At 32.0% G+C, this 19,788-nt stretch overlaps 1 protein-coding gene across 2 annotated transcripts; it reads left to right on the forward strand.

The window, feature by feature from the left end:
- The first annotated feature begins 1,338 nt into the window (after positions 1-1,338).
- LOC124364528 (ras-related protein Rab-19) lies at positions 1,339-18,714 on the forward strand. 2 transcript variants are annotated; one of them, XM_046820086.1, is made up of 4 exons: positions 1,339-1,846; positions 6,836-7,080; positions 12,120-12,328; positions 13,008-18,714. In XM_046820086.1, the coding sequence occupies exons 1-3, from the start codon at positions 1,667-1,669 to the stop codon at positions 12,319-12,321; spliced, it is 627 nt and encodes a 208-aa protein (XP_046676042.1). In that variant the 5' UTR covers positions 1,339-1,666; the 3' UTR covers positions 12,322-12,328; positions 13,008-18,714. The 2 variants fall into 2 exon arrangements, with proteins under 2 accessions (XP_046676042.1, XP_046676041.1); XM_046820085.1 differs by lacking the exon at positions 13,008-18,714 and having other exon boundaries at positions 1,342-1,846; positions 12,120-12,770.
- Positions 18,715-19,788: the final 1,074 nt, after the last annotated feature.

Here is a 19,788-nt window from a genome sequence, read left to right on the forward strand (position 1 = left end):
CAGTTATATATATGAATGTGTTGCTTTGTACTATTGATTTTAATAGCTTTCCAATGGAATAAAAAATATATTTACTTTCGTTTTAAGCCTACATGCAAAATATGATTTAATCACGAAACTTTATTTCAATATTCGTTGTGTACTATTTAACATTTTCTCAAATGTCTTTGGAGGTATAAAGAAAGTTAAATATTAATATAATTAATTTAATAAACATTATTGTAGTATACGTTACATATAATTACAATGTTTTTCAGATCTGTTGGGATATAAACCTAATATAATTAATTAAATAAACATTATTGCAGTATAAGTTCTGTATAATTTCAATGTTTTTCAAATCTGTTCGGTTTTAAACTTACAATAAAATGAATTGCAAAGCCAAATGGATTTGTATTTTCTTACACTATAGCCTAACTACTTATTCATTCGGTATGAGAACATAGAACTGTTCCGAACTAAGGGTGCGTTCACAAAAAAAGCTGGTTACAAGTACTCATTTTCAGCGCTTGCTGCAAGCGCTTGAGAATTTGTTGTGTGTACACAACAAACGCTTGCATTTCAAGCTTAGTGTGTTTCAGCTCTCGTTGAGACGCCTATCTTCAAGTGATGAAGATTAATTTTTACTCGAAAAGGTCGAGTTAAAAATTCGTATAAGGAAAGTCAGTGTTCATGCAATTAACCGCGGAAGAGGTAGGTTTGGGGAATACCACCATCTATTTCCTCAATTGAAATTTGACAAAGTGAGGTTTTTTTTCTTATATGAGAATGGAGTACGCTTATTTACATCCTTAAGAAAATTGAAAGTGTTTTAGTCAAGTTTTGGGGAAATTGGCATAAGCAACCTATCCATACCGAAGAACGACTAGTTATTTTATATTTTATTTAAGCGTTTGTCCCAAATAGCCCCTATTCTAAAGACTTGAGATGTCAGTTCATCGACATCCATACTGCACAGTTGTTTGTGACTGACTGGTTTGGTTAAGAAGGGCCGGAAAACAAGTACAAATCGTTCTTGCGCGCTTGTCAGAACTTGTAGCAAGCGCTTGCTAGCCGGGACAGGCTTTGTCTGTGAACGCACACGCTTGATACAATGTAGACTTTTCTCACGCCGGTTGGAGCTTGCAAGCGCTTGCCAACAAGCGCTTCTAACCAGCTTTCTTTGTGAACGCACCCTAAGGTCGCTGATCAGCCGAATGTTCGGTGGTTGTTACTGCTCTGCTCTGCCCCCACTCTTTCTCTCCGAGGTTTCTGATCAGCCCATCTGGGTGGCTCATGAGGAGCTCGTGTTCGGTTACGTCACAACGGAGCTTGTCAGCCCGAAGTTAGCCTCGCACACCACTCTTGCCGTCTTGCGCCTAGTCCGCTGATCAGTAATCAGTCCTGTAAAGAGCACCTTGGGGTGCTCGTGGTGTGTAAAGTTTGTTGTTAGTGTAAGGATTCAACTTATTTATTGACATTTGATTACGGCGAGTAGATTTGTCAAAATATGAATTGTGCCGTGCTTTAACAGCAAACTCCAGCTTCCGTAAAGGTTAAATTCAACTTATAACCTAATTGTTATTGTCATGAACAACGTTTATCTTTCGATTTCAAATGTAACCTCTACATTATTTAGTTAATTTAAACTATATTACTAAGTTTTAATTTGACTCTTTGTCCAATTATGGCATCAGTTAAGGTTCCTGAACAAAAAGTAATTTTGTGTGGAGAATTTGGTGTTGGAAAAAGCTCTCTATTTAGAAGATATGCCTTTAATACATTTGTAACTTCAACAAACAGGCAGTCAACCCTAGGACTTGACCATTTCAATAAAGAGTACAATGTTAATGGAAAAAACATTAGGGTAAGTCTATACTGATAATTTCTCATAAATTTTGTTTAAATTTAAATGTTTGTAGGCTAACAGGCTTCAGTATAATAAGTTGACAACACCACAGTAGAATTATTGATATTCATGATTATCCAAAATGTCGAACCAAACTATGTTATAGGTATTTCAAATTACAGTATAGTTCAGCTGTTTTTATTTCTTAAAACGTAATAATTTAGTGATGAATAAAAAGACTGTGTGTTTATAAAATGTAAAAATCCAAACAATATTACATTTTGTTACTTTTTATTATTTTGAAAGATAAACGTGGGCTATAGTATAATAAGCAGCCACCAATACAATCGGATTATGATTATCAGTTATATCGATACTATCGGTAATTATTATATTAACGGCTGGAGCGGAAAAATACGAGTTTTGCGTTATTAACTTATTGGAATCGTCCTATAGAACAAAAAAAGTATAAGGTTTGATGGGGTGGAAATGAGAACGTTATTATTAAGTTCTAGAACATAAATAATTAAACAACTATTCACACGCGGAGTAATATTTCCATGTTCTACATCCACGTCAAGCATCACGTGACCTTTCGTGACCATGATTCAACCTCGTGATGACGTCATCGGTTGCGCCGCCATCTTTGCAAACATAAATGAAAAATAATACTGAAATGAGCAGTATTTTGATCCAAATGAACAATGTTTTTCTTAATTTCGAGCTATAAATTAGTTACTTGTTATAGAAGTGAGACGAGTGCCTCCGGCCATCAGCGTGGGCTTCGGCTGCCCTGCGCTGATGTCAATGAAAGAAAAACATCCCTCGAGATAGTACCTATCAGTAAAATATCAAATTCTAGAGGGGCTGATCAGAAATATAAATTGAAATGTAATGCAAAGGCAATTATGTAAAGTGAAAAAAACTTAATAAATCATGAAAAACTCTAACATAAATATATAGATGGATATTAACAGAGAACACTTACCATTAGTGTGTAGGCGGATATAGCTGAGCAGCAGCAACAAAAAAGTGGATTTTTTAAAATTGCAACATTTAAAACTTTTTTTTACTAGGCCTAACGTAAGTTACTTTTTCTAATTTTCCTATCGCAACAAAATAACAAAGTCTCCTGGTTTAAAAACAACACACACACAACACACGACCGCACGACGAACAAATACACTCATTATTAAAAATTCCATGTTCAATTAAAAAGGAAATAATTTCGTTTTGGTTAAAACGTAAACTCTTTACGTGCCCTACTAAACACTCTTGACACACACAATTCACTAGGGTTGGTCGAAGTAGTGGATGGTTGATTCATAATTGTAACGCACTCACTCAATCCAACCAACTGAACCTCTTGTGAAGCACTGACTCATGCCCCGGAGAACTCAGATAACAGATACGTTATCAGGTTGCTATCAGTCCCGGCCGCAGATAATATTCAAGTAAACAGATTATCCAGACACAACACACAAACTGAACACTAAAACATTAGAAACAACTACTTATGAATATCCCCTAAAATCATGTTATTTGTCATTTGCACCCCCTAATACTATATATATTTTTTGTTCAGGAGGGTGAGCAGAATACATTGATAACGTCAAATTCGTGATTTGCCCCCCAGCCTTTTATCTTATAGCTACCATACTATCGAATACGACATTTGACTTATAGATATTCATAAATAATCATTGCCAGCTTTATTTATTTAGAGTAGTGATGTCATTACCAGCTGTTGCTAGTGATGTCACTAATACCTGTTATTTTGTTTATGTAGAAGGCTAGTGACAATGACAAGAACAATGGCGATAAATATGCAGATATTGGCTCAAAATGTTTTTATAAACACTGAGCAATTTTCTAAATGGTTACAAGATAATGACCTTGCTCCTTAAAATCCGAATTGTCCAGCTTTTTATTGACGAGGTGAAAACTAGAATTAAAAGTGGAAATCAAATAGTGTTTCGTTGCAAGAAAAGCAAGAACAAACACAACGTGTCTAAAAACAATCTTGAAAAGACTTTTTTTGAACATTCTAAATTTGGTATAGTGAAAAATCGTGTGTACTGTTTTAGTTGAAACCAAATAAACTATTACTTTTTTATCAATTAATGTACTTTTGACGACATCATTACCTTCAGATTGGCTAAATGTAATGTATTATGTAATATCGAAGTCGGATAAAATATAGAATTATTCGATAATAACGATTGACTACAAGTTTAGCTCTCTTACTAAGATCTTCCTCAGCCGGTTAACAATGTAGATCCTTGTTTGGATAAGTCCAGAAATATGGCAAGCTTCTTTTCAGAAAAAACAATTAAAATGTGATATTTGCAATTTTGTGTGGTGAGTACATTTTATTAACCGTCTGTCTCCAAGCATTTTGCTAAATTCACTTGCCAAAATCCCAGAGATATCGTCTCAGGCTAGTTATGGTTCAAGAGTTCCATCAGTGATGTACAAATATACTTTTTTCCAAGAATCTCAGCCAGTTTAAAAAAGAATTGCATGAGTTAAAAGCAACATTCAGTAAATTATGAGTTTTGTTAAATTCGCTTAAACAAATCTAAAATCACCTTTAATCATTGTAGAGTTGTTCAACATTTTTCTGACTTACAGTCGTGTTTCCGTTGTGTTATCAACAGTTTTATGTCTAACAGATATGTCCTCGCATAATAACTTCTTATAATATATGCTGCCAACATATCAATGTGTTTTATGCACCATTGGATTGAGAAGAATTGAACTATTGAAAGATATAGTTGGGATGTATGGTTCACTACTTATAAAATACACTAAATCATTTGAATTGTTTTATTTAAATATTTAATTACCATGTGATGACAAGATAGATCTCGGTAACTCACTGCATCATTATGTAATGCTTTATAACATTTTGAATCTTTAAATAAAACTTTCATATTGCCTAAGGTCTTCATATCTATTGATTGATGCTATTTGTTAGATTGGAAAAATAATGTATAGTAAAGACAAAATGTCTTTATTTACTCAGCACAAATCATGTGCATAAATAGCAACTTAGTGTTGAATATTCCAAGAAGCAATTTAGGTAGACTCGTAGACTTGCGTAGAATGTTGAAGCCAATCTAAATGACATTTGGTTTTTCACACCAAATATCAAAGCCAACTGGCTCTTGGGTCTTTTTGACTGTATATCAGAGTTGAACTAATCAGTTCTTGTGACCTAAAGGGTTTAAGAACATGTAATATTCATGAGTATAAATTTGGAGCAGTTCTGCTTATAGCATCAATTGAGCACATCTGTCCACCTTTTATAGAGATTTACTAAAATAGGCTCACCTTATTACTAAAGATTACCAGATTTAGAGGCTCAAAATATAGCACTGGAGATTTTAAAAAAAGGTGTAAAATCTTTGAATTTCCTTAATTAAAATATCTCACTTCCCTATTATAAATGACACTAATGGCTGTAAATACAGATCATTTTTGGCCAAAATATTTACCCATTTTGTGAACTAGGACTCACCAGTACTAAGATTGTCGTTGGTAATAGGGCGGGTTCCTGGATTGAAGCCTTCATCCAAGATCTATAGCAAACTGTTGAGGGTAAGCCTAGGATTGCTCGAAGTACCTTGTTCAATGTCTATTATTATAGTCTTTATCTTACATGTGCTGGAGAGATTCCGCTGAGTGCAGGTACCGACTAGAGGGGAATGGGCCTTATGGTGGAAGAGATCATCATTGTTTTTCAATTTTGTATCCAAGACTCGTGTGGTATCTGTTGAGCTACACTTAAGTGTAATATTCATCCACTGAGTAAATAAGAAAGTGATGAGGTTCTTAAAAACTGCACTTGCTCCCTAAACTGTGCCTGGCTAACACCAACAGATGATACTAGTTCAAGATTGAACTTAACCAGTGCACTTAATCATGTGGTTTTTGAATGGGAGTTTTATCCAAGTTGATGCCAGGTACATAGTTGTTGGGTTGAACTGAAGCTGTGGTCATGGAATTTAACTGTTACACTGGTCTTGATCATTCTTATGTTGAAATAGAAGGTGGTTACTTTTGTTTTCCTAGTACTTGAATATAGGCCCCAGCCCACAAAAAGACAAATCAAGTAATCCGGAGGTAAGATGTCATAACTTCCTCCGTTCTCTTGAGGAATCTATGCTGATAGCACAGAACCATGCTGTTAGCATATATGCATTTCTCTGACACAGTTCCAAGGTTGGTCTGCAGTTTAGAGATTATAGAGATCTGCATTGTGGGTGCGAGAATGAAGCCTTGCTGGAAGCAGTTTCTCAGTTTTCTCCAGCCGTTTTTCTTTCCCACAAGACACACTGGAATAAACCTATCGCCCAGCATTTCAGAAATTAGTTTTACTAGTGTCATATGCAGATATTAAATCTAAAAATACAGCAGAAGTTTTTAGTTGTTTCTGGAATCCCTTTTCTACAAATATTATGAGTGCTAAAGTCTCGTTAGTGCATGAGCGCCATGCCCTGAATGCAGATTCCTTGATATATGACTGTAGAACGATGGGACAATTCTGTTTAGAATCAGTGTCTCTAGAAGTTTACTGCATGCTCTTAACAGTGCAATAGGTTGATAGCTCTTGGGAAGTTTTGGTGATTTCCCAGGTTTTAGGACAGTGATTATCAAGTAGCTCTTTTAAAAGACACAGGTGACGAAGTTTCAGAATTTTGCTGTTACTAATTTTTTACAAAGACTGTGTAGTTTGTTTTTGTGAGTAATACTGTAAGTTTGCATGTGCTGTTGTCAAAAGAAATAAATCATTATAATTATACCAAAGAAGTTCAGCGATTTTTTATTAGGACTTTTATAGTTATTGGCATCATTATGAAAGTGTTCATTATCAAGACGTTTAGTAGTTAGTTTTTATTTTGTAAGGCAATGATCTTTAATAGATTTATTTTGTATTGTTCTATTTGTTAGTAAATTGCTTCCAAACTACAGGCGATAATTATATTAGTTGTATGTTTAAAGCTCCAGCTGTGGGACACAGGTGGTATGGAGCGTGTGGCTTCCATCACATCTAGTTACTACAAGTTTGCAGAAGCAGCGATTCTAGTGTTTTCTCTTGACAATGCCGCTTCTTTCCATGTGCTCTCTCAACATTTACTGGATATTGTGACATATGCAGAAAATGCAAAAATATTTTTGTGTGGTAACAAGTCTGATCTTGAAGGTGACACACCTCAAGTCACGGAGGCTGACATGGAGAATTTTGGGTAAGTATTATTGATTGAATTAAATTAACATTATTCCATCCATTAATTATTTAAAGTTAAGTATTAATTAACAGGAATTAAAACTAACCGTACAACAAGTGACAGATAACAGTTGTCAGCTTGAGCATAACTGTAACCTGTACAGTATATGCTCAAGTCGGAGCAGTAAAATGAAGTTATTTTATTTTATTGTAGCATCAAAATCTAGCTTGAAATTACTTAAAATAAGAATTAAATTGCAAAATGGCAATTTGGTAACTCTGATATTACCCTATTTTTTTGCAAATAAACATAAAATCAGAATCCTTTTATTCAAGTAAATATTAATCAATTGGTAACATTTATTTTATTACCTAGCATACAACATATTTTTATCTATGTAATAACCTATTAACTAAATAACCTATTATTATATAATATATTTCATCATTGCTACCTGAAGTATCTTAAGTATAATTAGTTTTTTATATTAATGCCTTTTCCAACATGTTTGATTGCATTACCATTCAATATTGTGATTGTCTTGATTCACTTAACATAATGTTATAATGTTTTATATCTGTTCTCTCTTGTCATTGTCTGATATTCTATTTATAACAGGACTCCTTGCTTGTTTGCAACCATCTATTATACAGTGTGAGTTAAAAGTATGGATACACTCTGTTTAGTTTTTGATGGATAAAGATGGAGGGGTGGAACTCAGGACATCTTTCTAGGAAATAGAAGTGAACTTTTTCAACTTTTCCCATTTCCCCAAAATGGGAATTTGGGTAGGCGGCTCAACATTTTTAAATTTAAAGAGAATTTGAAAAGTCTTGATAAAAGAAGAAGAACAGTGGAAACTAGAGCTTTCTATCTCTACCCAGTACAAAATGGCAGCTCATTAAATTAGTTAGGTTAAAAGTATGGAGGGTCCTGCTCAACCTTCAATGGACAAAGATAGAAAAATCAAACTCAGGAAACAAAAGTAAACCATTTCCCCAGAATGGGCTTTTGGGGGGCAGTAAAAGATTTTTAATGTAAAGTTACCTTTGTTAACAAGCGGTTTAAGTGTGCATTGTGAACTAATTTGATTTATTATTTTTGTCAATAGTGTTAATAATTACTGGTAGAAATTGTTCATGTAATAACTGTGGTAATTATAATAAAATACTGCCAAAAGGTGCTGATTATTGTGGGTTTTTTTCACGTTTGGCGTATTTGGGTCTATCACATTATTATTGTTATTATTTGTTTTATAGGTATTTTTGATCAAATCTTTACTATTGCCAATTTTTTTACTTTAGTTCAGCAGTTACTCGACTTCAATGCAGAGATTTTCCTTAAAGTAATGAGACCGAGTCTGGTAAATGAATTTCTGTATTTAATCAGTACATATTGTTGAAAGTCTTTTGGCATTAATGACATTAATGAACCAATGTCAACACAGTTCTTTTTGACAGTCTGTTGGATGTTAGAAACAATTTTGATACAATGGTATTTTAGTTATCTCAATCCTAGGGAATAGGAAAAAGTCTGAAGAGCTCACATCGGGGCTGTATGGTGATTACGTCAAGGTTGCAACCCCTATCCAGGCCAAGTAGATGGTCTCAAAGAATGTGATATGGATTGTTGCATTGTCGTGGTGAAGCCTTCAGCAATTGACAATCTTCAGTCATTTACCCTTGTAGCTCTATGCAGGTGCGCAAGTACTTCTTCGTGTAAAACGTTGTTGTTGATTTGTCCCAGAGGTACAAATTCTTTGTAGACCACCCTAAGCTTGACAAAAATTATGGTGTATACTGTATATACCTTGAGCTTGTTGAAATTAAACATTTCCATTTTTGGGCGCAAGAAGTTTGGGATATGCCAGTCAGAACTTTATCACTTGGTTTCGGAATCATACTGTAATGCCCATAATTTGCATCCTATTATTACATCATCTAAAAAGTCTGGTTCGCTTTCTAACTGCTCTTTACATTTTATGGATAATTAATTGACTTTGGAAAATCTCATGTTCTGACTTTTGGAAGTAATTTTGTAATCTGTTGAATTTGCATATGGTGAAGACTTCCGCAATTAATCCTTCGTTCAAACAACATTCAAAGTCAAGGAGAAATTTTACATTTTGTGTAAATCACTTGTTGAAGGTCGTACACATTACTCCATATATTCAGCAGTATCCTGCACGAATTCGTTTTGAATTCATTGAGTCACAAGAAAATCTGCCTCCTTAACCAAGGCAAACCTCTTTGAAGCTAAGGTAAAGTTTTGCTCAGGTGAAAGTCAAATTGAATCCTGTATTACTTTTCAGCAATGACACAATCTTTAAGGTTTTCTGCTGTAACAAAAGCTCAAAAATAGCTTTTGCTTCATGTGTCTAGCTCAGACATGACTTACCATCAACTCTGTATCATACTAGTTTTGACAAATCCTCATCATAAATTATGCCACCAAGGAGTTTAGTTTGCAACTATTTTATGATCAAACTCATATACATTGTGTACCACATGTAATAGTTTACCTCATTTATTGAATGTATAAAACACCTTATCTTTTACGGTTTTGACCATTCCATGGTAAAATTGTTCATAAATCTTCTAGTATGAACAATTAGTATAAACCAATACATTCCTTTTTTGGAAACCATTTCTTATCAAACCAAGCACAAATCAGTTCACACATAAATACAAAAAGAATAAAATTGTGCATTTATTCTTTATCAGTTACTTTTTAAATAATATGAATTTGATAGGTAGGTTGCAAATACTACAGGTTTGTGTTTTTTACTGTTACCATTTGATTTCATTAGTTAATAGACTAATAAATATAATTTTTACCAAACCTAATTTTCAAATGTAGAAAATGTTTCTGGAATTGATGAAAATTCTCTGTTTTGTACTTGGTTTTTACAAAATAATTCTGCATTACTTAACAAGTTCACTGTCTAAAAATGTTACACCTAAGATATTTTATAGCTTTATTGGAATATGTGTCTAATCAAAGTTTTAACTGTTTTTATTATAAAATAAAATTATTTTGTGTTCACAAAATGGAAAAACTATTTGAATGTGGAAGTGTTTAAAAAATAGATCAAACCTTTTTACACAGAACGTAAATCATGCATGAGTATTCATACATCTTTTTAATACCCAATTTTAACACAAATTTCACTACTTACACAGTTTACTGTTGATGTATTAAAATAATATTTCATAAATAACAAAATTTACATCAAAACATAGTTGCAAGGAAAACTGACACCTGGTGTGTGGTCTCATGTACAGTGGTCGACAAAGTCGGGTTCTGTACACATACAAACACGCATATAAATGATAGCAGTAGAGATGTTTCATCCATGTTGTCTGCAAGTCACTAGTTCTTCTTAATCTAGCACACAAAGTTCTCGATTATTTGGTTTAATTTTGTATTTTTAAGTGTTAAAATTTTTGTAATTTTAGTTTTTTGTTTAATTTTTATACTGTCTAAGTTTTTTATTTAAAATTTTCCCAGATTTCTGAGTTTACTAAAAACAATTCCTATGAGCAATGCTTGTGTGATCGGACATATTCTGCACCCGTGCTCAAAACAATACCTAACATGATAGTATGGTATTTTACAGTATAAATTATCCCCAAGAAAGCCCTTCTGCAGAACCAGAAGTCTTACATAAATTTCTTTATGTTATAAGGAAACTTGAGGCTTGTTTGCCTCATGAATACTCTTCTTGCTACAGAATTCTTTCACATAAACCTGTTGGCATTGAGAAAAGAACTTGTGTGTGTTAATGAAATTATAAAATAAGCAGGGAGTCTTATTTTTATGGGCAGAACACAGTGTAGTTAATTAAAATATAATGTGATTAAAATGTGAGTTTAATATTAATTTCTAATCATATAATGATTACAGTTTCCACTTTTTTGTTATGGTGTATGCACTGCACCATATTTAGCAGTGAGTGTAGGGGCATTTTGTTTTGCTTCCGCTTGCCTTGCCATATCTCGGGTACATGTTTGCTCTTTAAATCTAAAACTTCTATATTGTCATGTATGACTTTGGTTTGTCCTGCACTATTTTGATCACTTTTTAATTTGTTTAGTATGTTAATCGTTAGTTTTGACATCTAAAAAATGGGATGGATACTAATCCTTGAAATGTAGTGTTTTAGATTTTTGTAAAATATAACAATAAAAATGTTTGAAAGCTTTTTATTCTTTCAAATTGCTTATTGTCAATAATGAGCTTAAAAAAAAATCAAGCAAATGAAAATTTGGAATAGTTTTGTTTTTATTATTAACAATCCAAGTTGAATTTACATTGTCAGCAATCAGAAGCATTAGATGCAGTTATCAGCTGGGCTGACCATTTAGTCGTGTTTTAGTAGGCATATTCCTGCTACTGATGGGAAGGTGGAAGAGTAAACATCTGTTGTTGTCTGAGTTGGTGTGGAATAGTCGTGAGGAATAGGACAGATAGTAGTTTTTATCGTCTAGGCTCTAAATTATGTTGTTAGGTAACCTTCCGCATTATATCTACATTATTTGTTTAAAATAACTTTATCAAAGCTGGTTAGGTTTAAGATAGAGGGATTCAAGTGGCAGATCCATGGTGACTTAGAATAATTAGTCCTCTTGAAATTGCCTCTCTTCCGATTACAACGCCAATAGGTCGCATAGTTTTGTATTTATTCTATCATAGACACTCTAGTTGTAATATGTTTTTCAAATACTTTATTAAAATAAAAATGGTTTAGTTTGTAATGACAGGAGATTTTCTGTAAAGAGTGTTCATCTTGCCAAAGAGCTGGATTCATTTATGTTTTATAGCTGCAGTAGACTTGACATTCCATGGCTTCTGAAATAAGCATAGTTTATACCTGTTAATGTAGTGAACCAGAATTAAAATCCTCATCTTTGTAGCAGACTTCATGTAATACACAGCTATGCCACCACAACGGACTAACTGGTTAAAATTAGTTCTACAAGAAGATCTTCAGATTAGTTAATTTCAATTTACTGTAGTATTGTTTTTCTTTATTAAGTGTATTTGTTATTTTTCAGGGAACAGTGTCACAATCTAATAAGTGCAACGTTCAAGACTTCATGTAAGACTGGGGAAGGCATAGACGAAATGTTCCACGATATAGCTCAACAGTTGGTCCTGTCTAACCGCTCACGTATGGAATTACAAGCTGTAGACACAGAGTCGTTTAAAATATCTCACAGAGAGGAAATTGCAGAGGACCCTCCTTGTCTCTGTTAGTCATAATGTACGTTATACGATTCTTTCACGAAAAGAATTTAAATAAGAGATCATCTTTATGGGAGATTATCTTTACTACAAATTGTTGAGCCATCCAACTTATACATATAAAACCCATAGTTTTTTTGTAGCAGTGTTATTTATTGTTTACACATAAGTAATGAAAACAATTAACAGAACATGTGTATATCAACAAGTATTGTATATCTTAAAATATTGCAATACTACTTATAAGGACTTTTTCCATAGAATTTTCACCCATGTGGCCATAATTAAAAAATAAAGTTGAGTACAGCCTCATTATGGATTGTAGTCTAAAATTGTAAAATTCACTGTATTTTTTTATTTTCTCATTCTCAAAATTCATTTATCTCAATAGTCCTTAAAGATTGAGATAAATTGTACTGTATACCACTGAATTTACAATGTAAATAAAAGTTTCATGTTGAGAATGTCCCTATCAGGATAAACCCAGAACTAGATTGGGGTAGTAGCCAGAATTTCACTTCATGAGGAAATAGTCTATAAGTATTCTATATCATTTATCTATCAAATCTACACCATACAAGAGCTAATCCCAAGAACATGGGTTGAAACTCTAGTTTGAATATGGTATTCTTACATTTACTGAATAGCGCATGCTAATAAATAATCATTTGACTAAACTAAATTTATGTATATTCCAGGATTGAGCCATGATTATTCAAAGCAATATAAATACAGGGTGTAAAAATGTCCCGCACGGGAGAATCTTCTATTGTAATACCTGATACCGGGCCTTAGCAACAATCAGTGTTACCAAGGGCAGAAACATAAATAGCAGCCCTCCTATGTATGTATGTATATATAAAGCCTGTTCTGGAGTAGAAAACTAATTATTAACCTAGTTAAATTTTTAAATTTCAGAGATTATTCTCCTACAATTCTCTCTGGGTATGCCCTTGTACTGTAGACTGTGTTATTCAAAAACACTACTTCTTTTATGTGTAGAGTAAATTATTATAACAATCATTATGGCTTAATTGACCTAATTATCATTGAAATTAGTGTATTGTAAAACAAAAACTAGGAGTTTCACTTTTTTGTATCAAGATATTGAGTCATGAACTGAAGTGTGATCTCATACTTTGAAAATGGTTGTGTAAGATAGAATATGATGTACTTTATGCCAATTACTTGTCTATAACATTAATGACGTTGAAAATATATTTGCCAAAATGTGGAATACAGTTCTAACTATCCAATCTAATTTGTAAATTTTGACAATCGAGATCTGAACATGTCTAGTTAAATTTTAAAAGCGTTATCATCCTTACGGTTATATATTTGTCTGCCCACTTTGAAAATGAGTCTTGTTGGCAGAATTGTGCTTTGAGATACTTCTGTAATTATTATTTATGTCTTAAGATAGTTAAAAATGCCTACAGTTTTAAGTATCCGATTTCCCCTGTACGTATGTGGAAATGGAAATCCTCTCTGTGGTTCACATGAAGTTCCTAATTATCAAATCTGTCTAATCAGATGTATACTCGGATTAATTCCACAAATCTAGACCTTTTTTGTGTAGTTTCACACTATGACAAGACAATTCAACATATATTTTTGTAGCCCCAGGGTTTAAGCTGTGCTAGCATTTATCACATTTTGCGAAACAAGCCGAGAAAATTCGATGCTGTTGGGGAAAGTTGTCGCAAAATTTCGATGAAAGCAAGAAAGAACTAGCCAAAAAAAAGTATATTGCATTTTGAAAATCAGTATACAGCGTTAAAAATATTGTTTTTCAATGATTCTATATGATCATACATTTTATCATCACATTTAATTTTATGTATATAAAATATTAGATATGTTCCAAACTGTCTGGTTGGAAGATGCTTGCCTACTCTGGGATCAAAAAGGAAAAATAGATACCTGAGTTTGAACGTTACCAACAAACTAATAGAGCTAAATTTATGGGAGTAACATTGTTGCTAAGAAAAGTTTCACCTCAGCTTAAACCCTATTTAGTGTTATTATATATCTGACATTGCAATCTGTCATATCAATTAAAATATATAGTCATATGGTTATATAGGCAGTAGGATTGGCTTTTGTGTAATTAACCCTCCAAGCGTCCATCAATGCAATTTGCTTCTACTTGGACGTTTACTAAGTGCAATACACACAAATCCCGTTTATAAACATTCACTGCTTAATTCACTTTACCGGTGTTATTACCGGTCAAATCCGTTCAAAAGCTCGTGAGTTTTGATTTCTCTTTATCCATTTAGATCTAGTGAGACAAGTGATATTCATTTTCAAATTTATGTAAGTGATTTTTTTAATTTAGTTGAAGCAGTTTCAAGCACATTAAGGGCAGAAAAAAATAATTAATTTAATGTAAACATTATAAATTTCTGTATTCAGAACTAAATTTTATAAAATTTGGCTATTTTGATTTCCTGATATATATATATATATATATATATATATATATATATATATATATATATATATATAAATTTCAAAAACATAGATACTTTTTTTTAAACAAAGATTTTGCAGCTGCTGATATAAAATTCTTTGTTTCACACTAATACGGTCTGATTCTACAGTTCTACAGCTAAAAAATGGTATACAACACTTTCAATATATAATTTGATTGATTTTTTTATAAATTTTACAAGAACCCCCATGAAATTGATGTGCATCAACAAAAATATGGTGACACTCGGAGGGTTTAATAAAATAATGCAATAACGATATAACGTTTGTGTGTGAATATTTCATGAACTGTTCAGTTAGAAATTGCAAGCTGAATTTTACAGTAATTTGCATGGATCTTCTTTATCGTTGGTCCTGGCATTGTGTAGAAATGTTACAAACTGCTTACTTTGGTCAAGCAGACACAACTTCTTGATTAGTCTCAGCTGCCCTGTTCTTGGTCAGTGAATGATGGATGAAAGGTTGCACTATGTCATCAGTAGACTCCATGTTTGAGTGTCCAACAACAGAGGCTTGTAAAGAGAAATCTCAAACGTTCCAAGATAAAGAAATCTGTTTTTTTTTTTTTTAACTGAAACCTCCACCTTTACATGTGACTTCTTATTCGGAAGACATCAAGAGAATAAATGACCATGCTATCAACTATTTTAGCTTTTTCTGGCACTGAGAGAGGATGAAACTGGCCACTTGCTCCAGATTAATACTGTACTCTGATAGGATGCTCATTCAAAATGTCACGTGAACTCTCATTATTTATGATATAACTATGAATATTTGACTCATTAGCTATTGTAGCTAAAGAATTAATCGACTACTGTAAGTGGTGATGGTAGAGTGTAGGTTTGTTAGAAAAATCATACTAGTTACTGAATTGTAGGGGTCTATGAGATGGCTGTAGAGTATTCTACCGGTGACTTGCTTTGATATCACCTGATGACAGCACTGTAATTCCTGGGTGGCCACAGACCTGTTATCCAACATTATGTATTCTTTCTCCATGTGAATTCATTTCACAGAGTATTTGAAAGTTTTACACATACTACTTTCAGTGTTTATTAGTTACTTAATTATTGTTTTTCTAACCTGATAAAGTACAGAAAATACTTCTTGTATAAAACGTGTCTTAAAACTGTTTCCTAAACCCAAAAGTAGATTGTGTTTTATCGGCCGAGAGGAGAAACTTCACGTCTTTCTGTCTGTCCGCACAATATATCGAGAACAAACTGATTTATAGACTTTTGTACATAAACTCATTTCTGTACAAACAACATTAGGTTTGATGATGGTGCATGTCACTCCATGGGGTTTGGCGGAACATCATTGAAACCTATCGCTCTGTAGGATAGTATAATAATTTCTCTTTTTGTTGGGGAATGTAAAAATGTTTTCTCTGTTTGGTTGTTGTCTGTCAGTTTCCTAAGATTGATAAATTTTAAATTTTGCATGCAACCTCACCGAAGTCTATTATATGTCACATGATGTGACATACTCCTACCTTGTTTTAAAATTTGGTTAGTTAACTTGAAAACCAAAAATTTTAATAGTACTATTTTATATCAGCAAAATATATATTTTGAAATTAAATGTTGAATTACTCAAGTATGCTAATACTGTAAGTAGGTCTGATAGTTAGAGAGATGCAGATGATACTGGCACTTATTAAGTGAAAGTGGGTACTCATTAATCTAGAGCATTATATTATATCATTGCTTTATTGCATCAGATCAATCAACTACGTATCTGATCTAGGTATTATAAAACAATTAACAGTGACCAAAATGGGAGTCACTGGTAAATTATTAGTACTTTTCATTACTCATTAATCAACATTACTTATGGTCATCACTACTTCACCGTTTCATGAATGAATTATTTAAGGTTCAAAGATAGATTTCTTAGAACAATTTATGAAACTTTATCCCAGTACGATAAGTTACCTTAATAGCCGCTACCTAATATTGGGAATTATGGAGTTTTTTAAACAGCTAAAAGCAAAAGATTTAACCATAGCAATCTGATGAATTGTTTAAATACAGTTTTTGTTCCCAAAAACAAACAAACATAGTAGAAACATCGGGTGGACTAATGCTTCTAGTTGTCGAATGAGACAATTCAATTCATGTGGATTACATTATGTATTCTCACCCTAAATACTTCACTGCTCAATAATACCTTAGATATATATCTCTAGACTGCATACAAAAAGTTTTGAAATGATTTCTGTCACATAATCTCTATCAATTACGGTTTTATTTAAAAAATTATAATTACCCACTTTTTTCTAGTCTGTGATTGTAATTATGTGCAGGGTGTTCTAGGGTACAAAAGTATACCATTTTTAACTTTTTAAATATCGATGAATGTAATTTTCTTAATGAATGTGTATTTTAATTTGATACAGAGTTATTACTAAATGAAATAGCACTTTTCTGTTAAAACTATTTTATGTAAGAAGTATAAATTAACTAATAATGTTTCGTATAACTTAACTAATAATATTTTCTATAACTTGATTGTTGTTCAGTAATCAATCCTTCTTGATCTATGTTTTATTTTGACCAACTTATACTGAAACAAGAGACTGAAAAATATACCATGCCATAGGAAAAGATAGCACCATTCCAGACTAATTTATTATCCATAGATAGATTACTGTGTGGTCTAGTCATGTTTTTTATACATAAATCGTAATAGATAACAATGCAATATTTATAAAGTAAAACAAAACATAGTTTCTATAAATAGATTTTTTTCATATTAGAAAAGTACAAAAGGTTGTTTATTGAGATAAATGTTTTTATTCAAGCACTAAAAAGTAGAAGATTTAACCTATACCATATATTTTTTAAATAGTTTTTCTAAGACATTTTTATTATCAAGCTCATTTAGTTCAAATTCTGCATTTCAACTGTATGATTATAGGACTGGATATTTGGAACTGTACTACATTGTCTCATGACTGTATACTGATCTTTTTATATTTTATATAGAATAGGAAATAAAGTAATTAATATAATTCATATCAATTTGTCTATGATGTTTTTATATGAGAATCAAAATTTTTATATGCTTCATACGTGTATTTGACATAAACGTAATATGTCAATCTTATTGTGATCGTAGAGTGATATTTACTTACAAACATTATCAAAAACAATGCTTTATAAACTTAAGGATGTTTTGATAGTACTATCATTGCTCCCATTAAATCATGAATCTCATTTATTTTTATCTTACCTCTATAATTTGGCTAAGCTTATTTGTGTAGTATTTATATTACCTAATACGTATTAAGAGTCGAATTTGATAAAAATATTTTTACTGCAATACCTTATTAACAACATTTTAGCATGAAATCGTTTCTTTGTTTAAAGTGTGTTATTGTCAATGTACATTAAATCAATGTACAACACAACATTAAATATATTTATAATAACTTCTCTTATTCAAATATTGTACAGCATTGTATACCTTTATTTTTAACCCAGTTTAAGTAACAATTGATTTGAAAACCATTTTCACTATTGTAGAACTTCTATAATTATTAGTTTTGTTGTATGTTTAAAGTATTTTATAAAGTAATTTCTAAAATCTATGTGAGTAATTTTTTAAAATGTTTTCTATTACTTTATTTGTTAAACATATTATATATACATTAATATATTGAAATGTGTTTTATGTGTCCTTTTTATTATTTTTGAAGGTATTGCAGTACTGTGATTATCTGGTGCAGAATTTGTTTTAATAATTTAAGCTTACTGTTTGATAGATTTATGACATTGTTTTAGTATTATAATAGTTGAGTGATTTATGCTTTTGCACAAGTTTTATAGTATTTATGCTGTCAGTGTTAAAAGTTGTTTTGTTTAAAAGCTTATAATATTAAATACTTTAAATGCAAATAAAAAATGTTTTATTGTGTCTTCTCTTTGGCTATGTGAAACTAAACTGCCTAGAAATAAGAAGAGCTTAGCATGCTTGGATCTGCTAGTCTCAAACAGTACAGATATTCTATCTAATACTTCGAAATTTGGAAAGAATGCATTGTTAAATCCAAGAGAAATTACTAGTGGGGAGTTCACGAGGGCCAGTCCTTGATCCAGTCTTTATTACATATCTATGATTTGCCAAACTGTGTTACTATTGCTACAGATGCAAAAGTCTATTTATTGATGATACTTTGATGTTAGAGCCTGAAATTAAACTGATCTCAAAGGTATTGTTGAATATGTTCTTTATTGACTATTGAATTGTACAACTTAAGGGAATCCAATAACTTCAAACCTTCAAATTAGAATAATAGTGCCAGGTTCATTGAAAGGCACCCATATTCGTAGGAAATTTTTAACTGGAAAGTAGAGTGAAAATGTTTTAAATGAGCATAAAAAATGTGTTGACAAATAGGCGTGGACATTATGTAAGAGAGGTGTTCAGGGGCACATGCCTGTCTCCCCCTTCATATTATATAAACAAAATATTAAAATTGCACCTAGGTTGTTGAATAAGTTTCAGCATCCAGACCCATACTTAAACATAGTAATCTTTCTGAAAATAATACAAAATTTTTATATTAGTTCTTTAATCATCAATAACCACATAATTAAATTATTATTCAATCTACTTAAATAAATATTTCACTTGCACATATTCTTGTGTCTGTTGCCTCTCACTCACACCTATACAGCTATACAGTCTATATCTGGTCAAAAGTCAAAAAAGGTGTTTGGCAAGGGGTTGAAAGTGTCAAAACTGTCTGGAAACTGAGGAAAACTGTTTTAATAGTTATCCAAGTAACATGTATAAAATTAAGCTTTTTATACTATAACGAAAGTTTATTTACAATTTGTCTGGGAAAAGGTTTGCCACAATGTTGTGTCTAGCAATGGATGACATGATTTTTAATATTATTCCACATTACGCTTTATTATTCGATGAAAGTAAGTTTGTATTTAATACACCTTTGCTACCTCTTACCTGCCAAAG

Source organism: Homalodisca vitripennis, chromosome 6, assembly GCF_021130785.1.
Source record: "Homalodisca vitripennis isolate AUS2020 chromosome 6, UT_GWSS_2.1, whole genome shotgun sequence".
NCBI classification, from domain to species: Eukaryota; Metazoa; Arthropoda; class Insecta; order Hemiptera; family Cicadellidae; genus Homalodisca; species Homalodisca vitripennis.